Source organism: Callionymus lyra, chromosome 3 (assembly GCF_982586985.1).
Source record: "Callionymus lyra chromosome 3, fCalLyr1.hap1.1, whole genome shotgun sequence".
Lineage (NCBI taxonomy): Eukaryota > Metazoa > Chordata > Actinopteri > Syngnathiformes > Callionymidae > Callionymus > Callionymus lyra.
The window spans coordinates 20643811-20662852 of NC_141820.1; the positions used below are offsets into that span (position 1 = coordinate 20643811).

Below are 19042 nucleotides of genomic sequence, written 5' to 3' on the forward strand. Positions count from 1 at the left end.
GAAATAAAAACGTTCATAAAGATAGTACTTCCATCAAGTATGTTTTATTCTACTGTAGAATGTTAAGAAATCTGTCAATTAAGGAGTCAGTGTCTTAGTCAAGGACATTTCTAGTGAGGTCCCTGAGATCTCACTCTTGACCTTTATGTTATGAGAGATTCACTCCACCTCCATGTCATTTATTCAGGTGTTGGAGGGGCAGAGATTGGACTGAAGATTTTCAACATAGTGTCCTCACCCTTGTCGTGGATTTGTTTGGTTCTTTCACAGGTATTCTGATTAATCAGTTGTAATACTTTTATTTAGTTCTGAACTAAGTATGGATTTCATGAAGAAGAAAAACATAATGATCTTATGTACTTTATTTTCATCTTTCTTTTAAAGCAATTTATTTTTAAAATTGTTTTAAATAGGTAAACGTTTGTTTGCAAATTATTATTATTAATTATTATTTCTCATTTTCTACCTTTTTAAGAGTAAGTGAGTTGGTTCCTCAGTGCTCCCATTGTCGTGTTCTCAATTCTTCCATATATATGGTGTGTGCAAGTGTATGTGTATGCTTTATTGTAAATTATTGTATTATTAATTATTATTATTATTATTAATTGTATTATTGTTGTTATTATGTCTGCCGTGTCTCTTAGCAAAATAAGTTAAAAGTGTATGAAGGAATTTCATTTTAATCATTGGTGAAAGTGGGAAATGGAAAATGAACAAGAAACTGATTATATATCTTTTTTGAGGTGTTTAGCTGGGCAAGAAAGAATTTATTTTCTAGAATCAAAAAATTAAAGTAACATCCATAAGGTCCAGTACAGTTCCTGCAAAGTATTTAGCATGGCATTTATATATTTTTTAATTATAACAATTGTTAATGTTCCATGTATATTAGAACCTAACTTTCATATTCAGATTGTATAAGGCCACTTAAGTAAAACATAAGAAAGCATCATTGAAGTTACCAATTCTGTTTTCTATTTTTAAAAAACTTTGATTTAGTCTTTCTCGCCGTGGTGAACTAAACTTCTGAATACAACGGTGCTGATGGTGACAAGCTCTCTTTCTCTTCGACAAGCAGTTTTCTATATTCTGGTCATGCAATGCAGCAGTGACCTTTATGTGTGTTCAGAATACATGACCACATAGTCACAGAAGGCCTCTCAAATATAAGGCTTCATCATTTCTATTATATTATTTATTGACATTATTAAACCTAAGAGCCAGAATAGTCTGATAATCATACTTTTGCAAAGTAGCATATTCCTGGTTATTGACTTAGAAAGTAATGTTAATTAATTTATATGTTTTGTGTGTGATATTAATGATATCTGTCTCTTCGTGTTTTAGAACGATACAAGCATTTGTTTGAGATGTGCCTGGACCATATACAGCACCCTGGAGAGCAGCAGCTTCAACGAGGAGACTTCAGGAGTTTCACCGCTGAGCCGTGAAATGAAAAGTAGCAGCTGATGTAGAAGAGTGGGGGAGGGGTTTCACCGGCAGGCCGAGCAGGATGGAGGAGGGGAGGGACTACTTTCTTTCTACATCCAACTACTGCTTAACTTTACCCAGTGATCTTGTCCACCGAGGCCAGTGGATCGCGACACTAGAATAAAGAAGAAGTCCCAGAAAACACAGCATATGGCTGACGATGGAGTGTGACTCTGTCCATGGTGCTGATTTGAAGTTCAAGCATTTTTAAATGTCTGACTCATCGCTAACTCGCTCACTAGACGTCGAAAACATTTTTTAAAAAACTACTTGGATTGTAGGGAAATTGTTGTTGAGTTGTTGACATGAATTCAAAAAAATGCCACATTCGCTTCTCATCAACTCTCCGATCACAGATCTTACAGACCCGCCTCTTGGTGTCTTGCTCGCTTCCTATTGGTTGATCGAGTTGCCCCTTTCGCGTTGCAAACTCCCGATTGGTTGAGAGGATCCACCCCTGCCTCGCCTGTCGCGGTCAAGGCTCGATGATGGACCAATGAGAAGCTTGGCTCTTGAGCCCAGAGGGCGGGACTTGAGGGGGGAGAAGGAAGCAGTGGCAGGAGGGGGGGTCACAGGGACAACAAAAAAGGGGGTGAAAATGACGTTTACAGAAACAAACATGTTGGATGTCTTTGTTTTAGAGTGTAAAGAGCTCGACATATGCTACAACTGTCTGGGTTTTTCTGCTCTGACCCAAAAAGTTATGGCTGTTGCTGCTGCCTTTTCTCTTAAAGGGATCCAGCTTTTATAGGTCATCCAAGACACACAACTTTGATAAAGGACAACAATAGAAGTACCATTTCAAACTCACTGGAATCTTTTACTTACAACACAAACATAAGGATAACATGTGGATATAGTTAGTACTCAACATAAAACTAGGAATGTAGTCAATTTGGTAACATTTTGTTCTATTCTAAAATAAAACATTCACTTTGCGATTAAATACATTTTTTTTAGCCAATCCAACTCCCCTACTGCTAAAATGTAACACTGTCCCAACATGTTGAACAATATTGCACATAACTGATGTTTTAAAATGAAGTTCCACTTGACATCTAAGTACAATAATAAGACAACAAGTAAGATGTGAGATGGTCTTTTTGTTGTTTTGATCACATCTGAGTAGAATTAACATTATTTAAAATAGTTACAAATATAGTTATAAAAACAGTCCCAAAGACATAAAGTTTGGTCAAAAGTACTTGACTCCCCATTGGAACATTTTTATTTTATTTTATTGCTTATTTATAAAGTAATATCCTGTTTTTTTTGTTTTTTTTTTAACCTGCCAGACAATGTTGAGTGAATAAAAACATTCACATGTACGAGTGAAAACTATGAAGTAAACTTTTAACACATAATGAATAAAGGCGTTTATTATTCTTTATTCTTCTATTGAGTAATGCACAACGAGAAGAATACAAAACGTGATCGTAGTTAGTCACTGACGTCTGACGTCCTCTATGAACTCTTCGTTCAGGTTTGCATTCTGAACGTTTGATATTATTTTTTTTTAATATCGCATGGAAGCAAGTATATGAAGCGGCTTCACGGGGCGATCACTTGATATTACAGTTTTATTACAAATATTTTTTACTTTTGAAAAGGGATTCGAACTCCTCAACCGTGCCGCCTAGGTGCGCATGCGTGTTCAGTGGGGGGTTCTGCTATCTCTGCTCCATCCGGGAACTTCCGAATTACCATTGACAGCCGAAGCGCAACTTTTCCCCAGGCAAAGTGAAATCAAGCCGCGGACTCGGACAAAATATAGTCCCCGCTTTTCAACTTAAAACTATCGAAAGAAAACCTCCTTCGACCCTCCGCCGGAGTCGTCGACGTTCGGTTGTCCTCTGGAAGCGACCCATCCGGCACCTGACGGGTTTTCGCTGGGTTTGGAGCACTTTTTTTCCGAGGCGGGCGGAAAGTGTGTGATGAGTCCTAGCTTGTAAAAAAAAAAAAAGAAGCGAGAACTTGCTTCTCCAGCCCGAGTAGTTCTTCTTTCAATTGTTATTGACGCTTTAAAAACAATCTTTAATTCATCAAACTTCGTCTCGACCGCGACGAAAGTGCTGGAAAAGTGCTTTTTCGGCCGCAACATGGAACTACAAGGCCTTCAGGAGGCGTTGAAAGTAGAAATCCAATGTCATCAGGTAAGTGGAAACATCGTGTTATTTTTCATCCGGGGCTGCGGTGAGAGCAGGAGGGTGAAGCCCGGGGACGAGGACACTCCACCGGGGGGACAAACTATGCGACATGTCGGTTCGCGAAAAAAAAACATGTCCACTTTAAAGTCCGACTTAAAAGTGGACTTTTTTCCGGCCGTAGTTTTTGCTCTAAATGTGCGAGAAGAACCGGGAGTAATGCGGTGGTGCCGTGTGGCGATCAGGACGCGACCTGAATATTTATGAGGAACCGAGTGGTCGTGGCGAGTCTTCGCCGCTTTGTTCCTCCCTTAACTTGACTCACTTTTTTTTCTCTCATTTCGGTGCTTCGTCGTCTTTTACAAACTAGTTGCACAGATGAAGCAGGACCCACAGGTAAACATTTATTTCATCGGGGGGGAGACGTCGTCGTCTAGGGGTCTTTTTCCAGGGGCTCATCGAAAGATGTGGACGTGAAACTTTATCAGCTTAAAATCTTTTTTTTTTTCTTTCTCGAGTTGGCGAAGAAAATCGAAGGCGAACTTTCATTTTGTTTTTAGGCCTTAAATAAACACACACTTGACACGGTTAAGGACAGGATAGTTTGGGTTAAAAAACAAACACTAATAATAGCCGTAAGCGATGAAGAAGTGAAGCTCCGCTATGTGTAGCTTTGAGCTCTTGTTTGTGTGGAGCTACTATCTGAGGCTGGAACATGGTGGTAAACACGGAAGTGAAAGAGGATAAAAACACCCGATTATTGGCTCTTCCAGGCGGTCTAGCTATAGCTCCACCGTCGCCAAAGTTGTGTAATGTTGAAAAAAAAATTTAGCGTCCATTTTGAGTAGGTCGACATGTTTCTGGAGAGTAGCTCCAGAGGCTGTTTAAAGGACTAGCTAACTATCCGGTGTTGACTTTTTTTTTCTTTTTTTTTTTGCCACGCAAATAGTTTCCTTCAACCTAACTTGACTTGTTAAATGAATCTGTTTTTTAATCCATTTTGTTACTTTATACTTAGGGTGTTATTTCTTCTAGGTCACATGACCCGAGCGGTGCATTTGATTCGCTCACTTTCACTCTTTGACTCGCATTCATGGCGTCCTGTTCTTTTTTTTTCTTTTCCTTTTTTTTAAACTTTAAAGAAGCGTCGTAGGATCTTCCTCCGGGTTTAGGAGCAGGTGCAGAAAAGGATGCTGAAGAAAGTAGTTTAGAGAGTGGTTTGGTCCTGTTCAGCACCGCGGCCAGCTCCGCCATGCACCGCCCCGCCGGTCGGTCCCAGCACGAGAACACACTCACACACACACACTCACTTAACTTCCTCAGCTAGCAAGAGAAGGAATTCAAGAGGAAGAGATCGATATTTATCAATCGGCTATATTTAATAGTCACGTGTTGTTTTCTAAACGTCACCACACTATTTACCGTCAAATATAGTTGTTTTTTTAAGCGTGTTGAATATGAAGTTCCTCAATAACAGCTAGTTTGTTGATTCTCAGCTGTCTGTATTTCCATGTTGTTGTTTTTTTTATCTTTTTAGTTTGATAGTGGAAGCATCCATTTTGAGGGGAGAGGGGGGGTGCTCTCCCCCCATCCAACATGGAGAGGAAAAAAGTCTGCAGAGTTTCATGCAGGAGGTGGAGGAGGGGGGATGGGCCCCATTCATGCCTAACATTACCATTTTGATTGCTTTGATGCTGTTTTTGGTTGGAGGGGGGAGGGGTGGTAAGGAAGAGACAGAAAGCTCCGTCAGCACCGCGCACCAATGTTTTTTAGTCACTACACTACTTATTTCTCTTTCTCCCGCCGCCTAAACCATGACCTCTACTCTTCTCCTCCACACCTAAACGGACAAATCCACCAATTGGATCTGCTTGAATTATATATATCTATAGCCGCACATCCGTTCTGTTCCAACTCTATGATGATTTAATGATGATCTGAGCTAAAACTAAGCACACTTTGAGGCTCTGTCAACATTGGCAATGCGGCAAAACAAACACAAGCTGCTTTCCAGTGAGTATTTATCGAGCAGAAATAATTAGATAACGGCAGAAGTATTTATGGAGCCTCAATAAAAGCCGGACAACCTTTCATGGTCACTCTTGCAGGCCCTGTAAGTAGGAACGTTTGTTGTTGAAGCAACTTATCGAACATTTCTAGTGAGAGATGAAGTTTCAGATTTATCTTACTCTTGTTATGGTGGAGCTTCTTTTGTTTATTTGTTGTTATGTTTTTGTTGTTTTTTTGTGTTCTGTATTACCCTAAACATTCTTATTACAATTCTTCTTTAAAGAAGAATGGATTTATTGCTGCTTTCTTATAAGCTCTGCTTATTGAACTTCTTGAAACAAGTTTAAATCCACTTGGTATAATGGAGTTGGTCAAAATGTCAATGTTGTTTATACTTGTGTCGTAACTGATGGCAACCATGTTTGTGGATTAGGGTTTTTGCAGCATCTTTCTGACATGTTGTTACTTTACAAGATATATTTTTTTCACAATAGACAATACCACAAGCACTCCAGGTGAACACATAACAAGAACTTAAATCATTTTGACTGAAGTTTACTTGCGCTCCAGTGAAATAATTAGAATGTGCCTATCATTTAAATTTTTGTAATAGTAAGACCAACACGCAGATGTTTTTATTGAAGTGTTTCAGGCAAAGAGCAGCCCCCCCATCTGCTTTAATACTTCAAAATAACTTGCATTAATTGCACGTATATAATTAAGTTTCTTAACTATTCATAATGTTTGAAAATTATTGTAAAATACACACTTAAAAAGTCTATTTCTATTTACATTTTTCCTGAAAAAAGAACCCCATTCGAGATTAATTTCACTAAATGTTTTGACTTAATTTCCTTTTGCAATAGTGGTGTTAACAGAACCATTTAGAAGTTAGAGGCAATTATTAAAATGAATAGTTGTTAGTTCTGCACGTGTTTGTTTCTGCACCTGCCGGGGTCGGAGGTCAGTGACTTGTGTTGTGTTCATCAGTGGCATTGTTTCTTTTATTTCACACTCTAGAGGGGCCTTTAGTGGATCCACATCCATTGTTTACCTCTATGCCAGAAACTTTACCGGCAAGTTAACGATTAAATCCCAGGATGGCTTGTTACGGTTTCCTGCAGGGGTCTTAAAACCTTGTGAGATTTGGGGATATTTCTGTTGGAGACAGTTGAGCATCCACAGTCCAGAGAGGTGTAAATTACCAGAGTAATGTGCCATGTTGTAAAACGGCTTTCCTTTTTCAATTTGTGTAACACAAATGTGTAAGTTGCTCAGTGATTTCTTGAGTTTTCTACAATGTGATAATGGAGGGTATCTTAGTTTCAAATGGAGGTGTTCCAAGATATTATTTTTTTATTTAAATAACCAGTTATACTGGTTCAATGGGGAAAACATATTTAAAAAGGCCAAATTAATAAATGAATCGGCTAAGATAATTCTGCTACCATTAATGGTTGTTCTCAATCATATAAACATGGTAATGGATAAAAGGGTAGTCATGGATATGTACATCCCCACCCTGAAACCTTTATAACTGGAGTTTCAGTGTGGTTCAAATGAATTATGTGATTTAAGCCACACAAATGACAACTTCTTCAAGTGAGTTGTCCAGATCGTTGAAATAATTGTTGATCCTGGGAAACGGTTTAATCTGCTGGTTATTTAATCCCAGTTTCATCCAACTCCTTAAGCACTTCCTCCTGGAGATCAGTGTAACTGCTTCTTATTACTGAACGGCAAACAGTCATTTCCAGGGGACGCAGAAAAGTGCTGATCTGGCTCGCCTGGCAGGCAGTGGGGCTACGATGAATTAACCCGTGTTGACTGCCACACTGCCATTTGTCTCTGAAGCGGCCATAATGTCAACGCACACAGAAACAACAGGGAGGACACAAGGGTCCTAACAACAAATCAACCCATACCACACAATCCCTGTGTTCTGTTTTGTCCTTGGACTTTTCCTCTGCTGGTGTTTAACTTTCTTTTTTTTTCAGCAATCAAGTCATGTTGACACTTACTGGTTAGAAAAATCATTTTGCAGACTGGTCACTTTCACTCTGCTTAGATTTCCTGTTTAAATAAACATTTTGAGAGCGGCATCCCCAAATGCATCTACAGATTGTTGTTGTTGAGAAGCTTATGCTAAAACATTTAAGATCCTTTTTTTAAAACAAGTCTTGCTATTCTACTGCAATGTAACGGCAACAACAAAAATAGTAGTTTGATTTCAGATAACAACAACTTATGTTCCATTAGTTGACTAATCAATTTCCATTGTGAGGCAATGTTTAAAATAGACTGGTGGTTAGATATTATTAATAACATTCTAATCTGGCATTCAAAACGATTGAGTCTTCTTTTTTAACAACACGGCGTGGAAATGTTTTTTTCTTTACACTTATAACACCAGCCATGACAGTTAACACTGGGTTAATTTGTCACTGACTTCAGATGGAGTCAACTGGAACCGTGTTTTGTCCATGATAGACTTGTAAGCTGCAGTGCTTGGATTATCTTTCTTACAGTGGCACAAAAGCTTAAAATACAGAAAATACCTTCTGTGCAACTTAGCATTCATGCCGTTTTCCTTTCTATGGCTTCTTTGCTTGTAAGTAAATGTTTTTTGTTTTGTTGTTGTAATAGAAGCATTTCTGCCCTGTATGGCATTTCATTCCTACACAACAGCTACATTATTGTGTAATTTAGGGCTGCATGCTTATAAATGAATAGATGTTGGCATGTTTCTCATGAGCCTCAGTTATCCGTAGTTATGACACTGTGAAGCCCAAATAGTATTTAAAGCATGGTAAGTCTTGCCTGGGTCCTAGCATTACAATGTAATATAGCCTCACTTCTCTGGTTTCCTATAGTCTTTACATTTTTCTAGGTATCGTAAAAACATTTTTAAAACCTACATATCAGATGATGTCAGCTAAGATTCTAATAAGGGGGCAGACGACATATGTAAATATTATAAATAATAACACTTCCTCAAAATGAAGTGTTAAGATTGGTTAAGTCCGTTTAATTAATTTCATTTCAATTTCTGTTGTCGTCTTCTGTTCTGTTGTCTGTGAGTGTCTGTGTGTTTATGCGCTGCATCTTGTTCTGCAATATGGTGGAACGTCTGAGGGTCAGTTCATCTCCGCTGTCAGTTATAAATGGCTTCAGTCTGTGGGCCGCTGTTGTGATGAGCTGCAGGGACAAAAGCATCACTGATTGGCTGTATCTCGGCGTCGCGCTGGAGTCTTGCTCATTCACTACCTCTGGCTTAATGAACTTGCTCACTAGCACTCTGCGGGTATCATAGCAACATGTCTTATCGCATACTGGCACCTTGGCTATTGTTTTCTAAACTTGAACAAGATCATGATGTTTTCTAAGGTTCATGGGATGAGTTTCCACTTAATCTCATTCAGTTGTCCAAACCCACTCCAAATAGTCTGCTCAACCAATGTTGAATGTCTTTTGTGCTGGTGATATGAGATTCTTTGACACAGAAGGCTCTCCTGCAGCATGTTGTGGAGCTTATTGCATTAGTGGCAAAGTTATTTAATTACATTTACATAAGTGACTCAAATTATCCCGTTCTTTACTGTCTTCACACTCCTGAATTCATGGAGGCAGATCTGTTTAATTTTAATATACTCTGAAAGAAAAGTGTTAAACCTGCTAGCGTTCTTTGTCCCACACTTACATAATGACTTACATAAAGATGCATTATTTGCTAGTTCTAGCAGTTTTCAAGAGTTGCATTTGTTTTGCATTTTAACATAATGGATAATGATAAGAAGAATTCTATGCATGAGTTGATATTAATGGATTTTCTACATTTAATTTGAATAGGTTTCTGACACAGGATATCTTTGCAATGTATACCGGGCAAATGTTTCTAATATATGCCCAGATGTGGCACAAATATATATATTTTTTAATTTGGACTCAGCAGTGACATTTGACACGTACTGTAAAAGGGTAAAAAAACTATAGTTGAGTGACTTTGCACTGAATTCACTGCTGAAAATAAGCATTTTCCCTTTTATTTCTGACATGGAACACCTGTAGAATCCACACATAACCATCCCTTTGTACATATTCTCCTTGCATAACATTTTTAAGTAAAGGCAACATTTGATGTAAAAGTGTTTTATTTTTGTCCATCCAAATGTGATCTAGTCAGAAATACATAAGCATTTGCAGCTGATATCAAGGCAGTGTATAGCTGCCTTTTAGTTTGTTTAGGCATTATCATTATGTTTACTCACCCTCAACAATATTTCTTGATGTCTTGTTTCACTTTGTCTAGTGTCTGTGTCCAGAACATCTTGACTGTGCAATAGTTCATGTTAAATCAAAGTCTCCCTGAGAAATGGCAAACATAAAAATTGCCGGCCAGCACACAGTCCTTCTCATTCAAAGGGCACTTCGGAGTGTCTCTGTGTAGATCAAAATCGGGGGCCTTGTTGAATCGTTTTCCTGTAAAGGGCGCAGCACTCGGGAGAGGCAGTTCTATTGACTTTTTTCCTCGCTAAGGTTTCCCGGCTTGTATCTGTGTAGATAACCGTGCAAAGCGGCAGCAGGCCGACGCTTTGGTCAGCAGCTTACCGGCTGACAACACAGCTGTGCACCGTCAGCAGCTGGACCACGCCAAAACACACACTTTATCGTTAGAAGCTGAGTTGCAGCATCTTAGGACGCTTCACGGTAGATCGTTTTAGTTACCATGGCAGCCGCCATATGAAATGTGTAACTTTGAGGTAAAACTTTAAACGGTGTCTGATCTCTGAAATTCAAGAACCTTGAATGAAATATGCATTTAAAAACGTATTGCTTTTTACTCATTTGCAGAGGTTATTTTAACTATAGTAGTTCCTATAATAATAGCATGGGTCTCACAAATGTATACTACTATCATAAACATGAATTCATCCATTCATTCTATGTAATCAGAAGACAAACAAGTTATGAATGTTAAAAGCAAACTTCAGATTGCGTAATACAAGTAAGTTAGTCCAAAGGTGATAGTTTTTCACGACTATTAACACAGACCCAAAACAAATGCATAATTGTGTTCGATTCTACTGTCAACTTCACCTGAATAACACATTGTAATAACCTTTAAACCAAGTTTGTTGAATTACCATGAGTAATATAAGGTTGAAGGTCTCAAAATAATGTAGATCACCAAAGTGGTGTCAGAAGGTGGCTGAGGGATTGAGGGATTGGTGTTACGAACCATTGATGAACAGACCAAAGTTTAGTCTTATTTTAATTCTTGCTGAACAATGTGCAAAATCATTGTGTCTCTTATTTTGTGGGTCCGTGGTTTTAATAAAAGTCTAAAGCATTGGGGGGCAAATAAAAGTAAACACAGATCCTTCGATCAAACTATTTGTTTTTGTACTTGCAATATACATCTGATCGGCTTGAAATTTGACTTTAAAGCTGTGCCAGAGATACCTAAGCTTAAGATAAGCATTAAAATATAATTTGTACTTGAACCCTGGTCTTGTACCAGTTTACTAGATATTTAAGTTGTTGCTATTACTTGTGTAGTGTTGTCCTTGAATTAAAGACAGGTCAGCTAAGCAAAGTTAAAAAAACAAACTTATTTCACAGTTATTTTTTTGATTTTTTTGTTGTATTTGAGTAATATAACTGTCCTTGTTGATTTTGTTCATTATATTATGTTATTGACCACAATACCCCTGATCTGGATGTTTATTCAGCTTTTCTTTTCCTTTAAAATTACCTCTATCCAAGAAACGAGGAGTTCTTCTCATTATCTGCGACTGAACTTGTCCTTGAAATCTGCGATCGCGTCCTCCTGCTTCACAGGAAATGACGTCGCTGCGAGGCGGCTCCAATGTCTGCCATTCTTAGATCAGTTCAACGGGAGCAGGCTTTGACATGGGTGGGGAGGGAGACTGGGGGTGCTCGTAGCACATCTGATTCTATTAACCTAGAGAGTGACAGACTGAGGCGCAGACTGCTCCCATAACCCACTGCAGCTCCATCTGTCAGATGGACAGTTGATGCAGCCACAGCTTCATAGACTTAACCTGACACCCAATTATCTTCAGGTTTGGTGGCCGGTTCCTGGTAATTTGATGAAGAGGTTTTATTATTTGTGTGCTGTTGCCCTCAAAGCTGCTGTAGTATTACCTCTGGATCTCGAGAGCGGGACTGAACTACTTCATAACCTTTTTTGTTTTGTCTTCTCACACACTTTCTGTTTTGTATCTGGATATCCCGCTGGAGTGAAAATGTATGTTATTGAGCTCCTGCGTTCCTGTTTTGGTATTAAATGGGCCTCGCTTTGATTTCTTATTCATCCTCTAGACTAAAGAGGTCATAAGCATGAAACATTGAGTAGCAAGGCTGCGGTTTGAAAAATTCACTAAACATCCAACTCTGTCTGACGGGAGATGAACAACATTTTGTTGCCGTTTCGGCTTTTTGTCATGTGCGACGTCGGATCACTTCCTGCTCCCCCGGGATGAGTTGATCAGGGAGTTGACACACAACTGCTTGTTCCAAAGGTTTTATGAATGCTACAGATTATCAAGCAGAATAAAGGGGAAAAAGTTTGAGGTGCATTCTACTGTATTTTATATTGAATCAGTCGTGTGTGTCATGAGTATGTGCAGTTACTTTGGGTTTAACTTGCAGAAACTATTGGTGTTATGTTCAAAGTATGCAGGAGTATGTGTTTTAAACAAAGGCATAAATACATGTTTTCTTTTAATCTGTTCGCCATGGTTCCTCTTTCAATTCAGCCTTTATGAAGTTTAATACTACATGAACAGAACGTTCAATATAGCCATTTACCATTTCTATTAATTCACAATTGCACAATAATTGCATTAATTAAATTTAGTTATTATATATATATATATATATATATATATATATATATATATAAAGGATATTTAGTAAAACAAAAAGTAAACACCATTCTGAACATACGTCATCATATTCCTCAATGCTCAAACCCATCATCCATTTTGAAATAACCAATAGTTATAGTTTGGTAGTCAATCCTAATATAGATCAGAGACTATTCCTCTATTACCTAGTAGAATAAACCACAACAAAATGTACAAATAAGTTTTATGCGTTCCCCCTCCCGTCCCCCACTTTTGTGTCTTCACTGCTTCACAGAAATAATGTATTTGTTGAAGTTTGAAGCTGCAGTATTTCCCGTCAGGGGTCTTTTGTGAGGAAGCAGAAAGGAGAGGAATGTTATTGTCTTTTGCACAGCAGCTGGTTCGCTCTCAGTCCCTGCTGTCCAGCCCTCTTTCACTACTCCCTGATTAGCTTTTCCTCGCTGGTGTGCGATTGTGTGTGCATCTGTATGCATGTGTGAGAGCTTCAGAGGAAGTAGTTCATTCCTTCTTTTTTAGTGGCAAACAATGGACTCACTCAGCCATCTAACCAGACATCGTGAGCAAAAGGTCAATAAAAGACTAGCAAAGAATGGAAAACCTCTCAGTTAGACTGATTAGTCTTCAAATCAAAAAACAGTTGGTACTTTACCCTCCTGGTGTTCATTGGGCCCCGATTGTATACCCAACAAAAGTACTGCTACTTATTCAAGCTATAAATCCCCAAAAAACATTTCCAGAGATGCTTTAATGTTGAATTTAAAATTGGTTAAATGTGTTGGAGTTGCTTTTTGTTTTTTAGAATTCTCTTCCAAAGTTAATTTACATACTTCTTCCAGGCCGAGATTTCACCGTCATTTTCATGCATTATTGAGTTTCGCGTGGCACTGGTGAAAGGGTAGGAGGCCTCGCCATTAAAGGAACTAGGACTCTATATTCTTGGAGGGTGACTTCAAAGAACCTTTGAAAAATGTATCAGATGTGTTTGTTGCAAATGTAGACTCCCAGAAGGAAGACATTACATCAGGTCCACAACACAATACACACACGAAAACATGAAAGAAATGCATTTTGAGCTTATTTTGGGGAATGCAAAAGAACAAAACAATATCACAATAATAAGGTATTCATTTGACATTATTAGATTGTACTGTGTTTTTGTATATTATTGTGTTTTTGCTTTATTTGTATGTGATGTAAACTGTCTGCATCTTTGTTGAGGACTACAGATGGGTAACTGCACATTGTCCTTTCAAATAAATTGAAATTGAAATTTCAAATGGCTAAAGTAAACTTGTCTTGACCACTGGAGCTTTTCACGACATTTCTCTCATGAAATATCATCTTTCAAATTTATAATTCCATAAAATTACTTTGGAAATACAAAACACAATTTTCCTCCAATTTGAACTTGCCTCCTAGTGTGGAATAGCTAGGTTTACAAATTAGAATTTGGGACTTTGTAGTTGTACCCACCAATGGCCTTAGCTGCATCCATCTGGCTTTTTGACGTCTTGTAAGGTCAGGTTCAGCAGAACCCTCATTTTGGAACATAAGACCTGATTTATGGCGAGAGCGTGACTCAACAGGCGACATCATTTAAACAAGCTCATCTCCATTAAATTCTAACCATGTTGCCGACAGCCTCGGCCCATTAATATTTCGTTGACCTCTCCGACCATGGGTTCACGATCCGAGCGGCTGTTTTGAGTTCCTGTCGCCTCATTTTGGGGGGGGATGTGTGCCTTTTGGAGGTCGCGGAAGGTCACGATGGCTGTACAACGCGTCGCACCAAGTGAATGACAATAAAGACGGCACTAAATGTAGCGGGCCTCGCACTGTAAATCAACTGGACCTGGACGCATAAATGTGCCTCGGAGAGGGAAGGAGGGAGTCATGTGACTTTATTTACTGAAGCTGTAAACATTTATCAATACATGATGATGTGCTGAAAATAAGTGTCATAATTCAAAGCGTAATAAGATGTGCATTGATGTCACACAGAAGATGGATCACTCTTTTTTATTTTTTATCTATGTATCTGTTGGTCTCATACTTATCCAGCGTTATCATACAGTTGGTGCTCAACAATACTGATGTGTACTTGTTGAATTGTTGTTCAGGAGCAAGTGATCATAATTTGGTTTTAATTATAATAACCAGGTTGAGTTTAAAAGCTCTCGGATGGTTATGAAAATGCATTTAACTTGGTTTTAATGGTAAATTCTCACTTCATGGTTTTAAAAGTGCATCATCACCCCCCCTGCTCTGCTAGACTCATGGTCCAAACATTTGAAGATGTTCGGATATAGGCGTTTTTTTTTTTTTTTTTTTGGGATCAGGCATCCGTTAAGCTGTGATGAGCTGTCAGGTCGACGCCTGTGTGCGTCTAATCCTGCTTCCTTCTCAAATCTGATCTCAGCCACTGATCTCGGAAGCGTAGCTTGAGGCTGCGCTGCTTTAATACTGATAATGCCTTTCTAGTTTGTGAGGAATATAATCTTTGGAAATCCTTTTAATCAAAGCCGCAGCAACACAAACACCGCCTGGAAAATGGCCGAGTAAAGACTTAATGCAGTGGACGGGCTAGAGGGACTTTCCTGACGTTGAAATGTGACTAATTTAATGTTTGTCTGAGCTGCTAATGATGCACAGTTCAGCACTCCTGAGGAAGGAAGATCGTAATTACTCATCAGGTGGAAGGAAACATGCCTTACATCCTTAAAGCTCATGCAACTAGCATCAATGTCGTTTAGCCATGTGTCTATCAACATAAGACGTTGAGCGTTAAGATGTTCAAAGTGTCCGTTAACAGGTACAACTTAAAAGAGGACTAAAGATACTTCATTAATTTAAGGATTTAGTTTAGTCCTCTGAATTTATTTGTCTCCAAATTTTTGATAATATGTCACGTATTTCTCTATAGATTTTCTTCTCTTTTCAAGTTCTTTGCTAGAACGCTTGCTTTAAAAGATGAGTTGGAGTTGGTTTAACAGGGTGAACTCATCTCGGAGCTTTGATGTGTAACATGATTTTTCAGAAGCCTCGAGGGAGCCTCCCTACCTTCCTGTGGACTCCTCCAGCCATCATCCCTCCAGCTAGCTACCACTCACAGCATTTTCATTTCCAAAGTCGAGTCCGAAGTTATGTTTATTTGTCGGGTTGACTCAGAAGGGGATCTTATCTAACAGCCGTGTAAATATTCTTAGGCATGAATGACTTTTGAAATCGTTGATTATTCATTGTAGTGTGTGTGTGTGAGTCAGAGAGAAACGAGTCACCAGGTTAACTAAATTAATCTACAGCAGGGATAGATAGGCTCTTGGCAATGAGCATGGCATTTGATCTTGAAAATAGGCTACTATCCTGAGGGTTTTTTAAAGAGATCAAGCTCTGGGAGAAGAAAGCATCTTCACTCCAACTTCAGAAACACCTGAAAAAGAATTGTCGTCAATTGACATTTTCCATATAAAGCTGTGACCAATTGTCTAAGATTGGACTCATTTTAATATTTGGATATATATATTCATAGTACCTCCCCCTACAACTGTATATTATGGTCTGTTTCTATTTCTAACTTTAATCTTATATTATTTTAAAATCTCTAGGCAGACAAATTTATTCCCCTTTTGGGCTTAAAGGGAGCTTTAATTTATCCCAGCTAGTTTGGGTACGACGTGGTAACACCTTAAACAGGTTGGTTTGGTTGTCCAAAAGATGAACAACCATTTATCCAAGACCTCATGTCTACTGAGAGTTTGGAGAACTCAATCCACCTCTGTAGGTTGTCGTAAACCTACATGAGTACAGCGTGAAGGTTAGACATGTACGTATGTTCTCTTCTATCTGGATTAAATGATGTACCAGAAGCTAAAAGGTAGACCAACAATGAGGAATTTAAACATTCGTTTCACCCCCTCACTGTTGTGTCTGCATCCTCATGCACTGATCCAGCATCCCCAGACATCCTTGTGTTTGTGTCTTGTCTGAAGTTAAAAGTATGTCAGCATCTTACATAAGACTGACAAATGTACATGCGCTCTCTGTGATCTTTTGTATTGGCTTGTTTGGGTTTTTCTTATCGTTGTTTTCTTGTAAACATTCAACATTTAATTGAATCAAGTGATGTAAAATACTTAGCCTGTCATGCAGAATAAGTGAATAACAAACACAGATATTATAAAGTGAGCAGGTTCTTGGGTCTTATCAAAATGTTTTGAATGCAGGCGCCACTCACATTTGTCGCTCAACAACTAATTTAATCTGCTACTGTTTCAAAGCCGTTCCCCTTCATTTTAGGATTTCAACTTTGACTCGATTCCTCTTGTGGAATTTGTGTAGATTCATCACTGTGCGTCCAAGAAGTGGCTCGAGGCCTTAATGTATCTCTGATGATTAAACTCGGTCACTGTTAGTTCATTACTGCTCCACATCTCCAGTTAAGACGATAAGTCAAGAAGCGGCGTGGAGAGGGAAAAAAATGAGCTTCTGTGAGTCACTCACCTAAAAATACATCAGCCATATTCTTACTCTTCGTTCTGCTGGGTTACACTGACCCCATGAGTCACTGCTCTTGCTGGAAAGGTTTTGGAAGCAGCCAGCGTTCAGAGGTTCTCCGTGTTCTGCGCATGTTTGTCAAGGGTAGGATCAGAGCAGACGGACGACAAGTGGCCGTAGCCTCCCAAAATGATGTGAAATAGACGTGGAATATGCTTTTGGACAAAAACGAGTGCTGTTTACGACGTCATGCGGACATACATTTTTGATAATAACTCAAAAATACTCAAAGACTATACATCGTAACATATAAAACCAATGGTATGCTGACTTGAATCAAATAAAAACTGTTAAGTCAAAGTTTAGTAATATTCCGATTCTTAATGGCAAAACAGATGATCGGTATTAAATAAATTGGAGAAATAGCAAGATAAGAGAAAAAGCTGTGAGGCTGATGGCAAAGGGACAAGTTTATGGATGCATATCAGGGTTGACCTTCTTCAGCCGCTTAGGATTCTAATACAGACATGATGATGGGATGTTTGGCTTAGACTCAGAGCAGCTTTGTCTCTTTCTCACATAGAGAAACATTGCCAACGTGACGCAAACATTACTTTCCCTTGAGTACTGGCTCAATCCTTTTTTGCTTGATTATTAATGTCACATAAACCATTGCACAGTTCAAAATAAAGTCAAAAGTTTAAAGGACAAAACATTTTGATTTATGTTAACCTAATATACTTACTTAAAGCTGAGGGACATTTTTACATTTTATTTTGTTCATTATAAAGGAGTAATGGATTAGTGTTTAGTATAACTGACCTGATAATTGTAAAAGATTCCAGATGTGGTTGTGATGAAAAAGGGCAAAACCTAAACAGAGATGTGAATTGGCGTTGATGTTGAATATCTAAATCATCATTATGGCTTTGACGTTTTTGCTATAGGTTAGTTTTTTCGCTTGTCTTTTTAAATGTGTTTAAGAGCCAAGGTAACACCACTTTCACAATACTAAAATATGCCAGTGAAGTTCTTAAAACGGAAGTGGATTCTTTAGCATCTGCCAAAACTTTCTTTGGAATATCCTTTTTGTCAAGTGATTCATTTTCTTGGTTTCTTCAGCTGTGTTGATGCATGACAGCGACACATTCTTATGTTGTGTCCTTCATTCCAATGATCTGTGTGCAGCAGCGTTTCCGTCTCCACATCCTCACCGGCTGGATGTCAAGAATAATTTGTCGTTCTCTCTTCTCCTCCTCCTCCTCCTCCTTCTTCTCGCTTCTGTTTTTCATTTCTTTCTGCTGCAGCCAGAAGATGGCATGGTTTGTATGTAGTCTTAAACTGAAGATGAGGGCCGCCATGCTATTAATAGCTGTGTCATGCTTTTCAAAACTGTGTGTAAATAAACTGCTGCTTGCCGGGCAGAATCACAAAGAGCTCTCAGTCTGGTGAGCAAACAAAAAGGCAACGATTTGTTGTTTGCGGCTCAGGATTTTCATTAAATCTGCGTTCACTGTCTCACTGATAGATTTTTTTGTGGGGGGGGGCTGCGGGGAACTGATGACAGACATTTACTTCTCACACCGGTCTTTTATTGCCAGGTAGCACATTCAGTCCGTCGTCTGGATAGCAGCGCCAGTCACTGTGCAGTTTTGTAAAGGCAGTGACGCGCTCTGACTGGATAAAAAAGCTGCGTGCGAGGAATCAAAAACAAGAGGGACCAACGGGCCTTGAATAAAATGTTTCATGTGGCCTTCAAAGGAAGATTCATGTGTTTACTGCATGACATCTCAACACAAATAATCTGCCAAGTTGCCTGGCTACTGAATGAATGGAACAAAATTGAACCTGAACTCAGTATTCTAAAGGGAACAAAAAAATATGTTGTTAATGATGTCCTTGCGCAGTGTTAAGTGATGGATGGTTTGCTGTAGGTTATAAAAGTATGCTTGTCAATGTCAGGAAAAATTTACACTGGATTAAAACTGCCAGTTCAATGTCCACAGAAGA

The 19042-nt window shown here is 38.8% G+C and overlaps 1 protein-coding gene across 1 annotated transcript in view; it reads left to right on the forward strand.

The window, feature by feature from the left end:
• The first annotated feature begins 2947 nt into the window (after positions 1-2947).
• The window catches only part of phf21b (PHD finger protein 21B), a 49741-nt gene continuing 33646 nt past the window's right edge, over positions 2948-19042 (forward strand). The window contains exon 1 of the mRNA XM_087786952.1: positions 2948-3644. Coding sequence (XP_087643078.1) covers positions 3591-3644 — 54 coding nt within the window. The 5' untranslated portion in view covers positions 2948-3590. The remainder of the gene's footprint in view (positions 3645-19042) is intronic.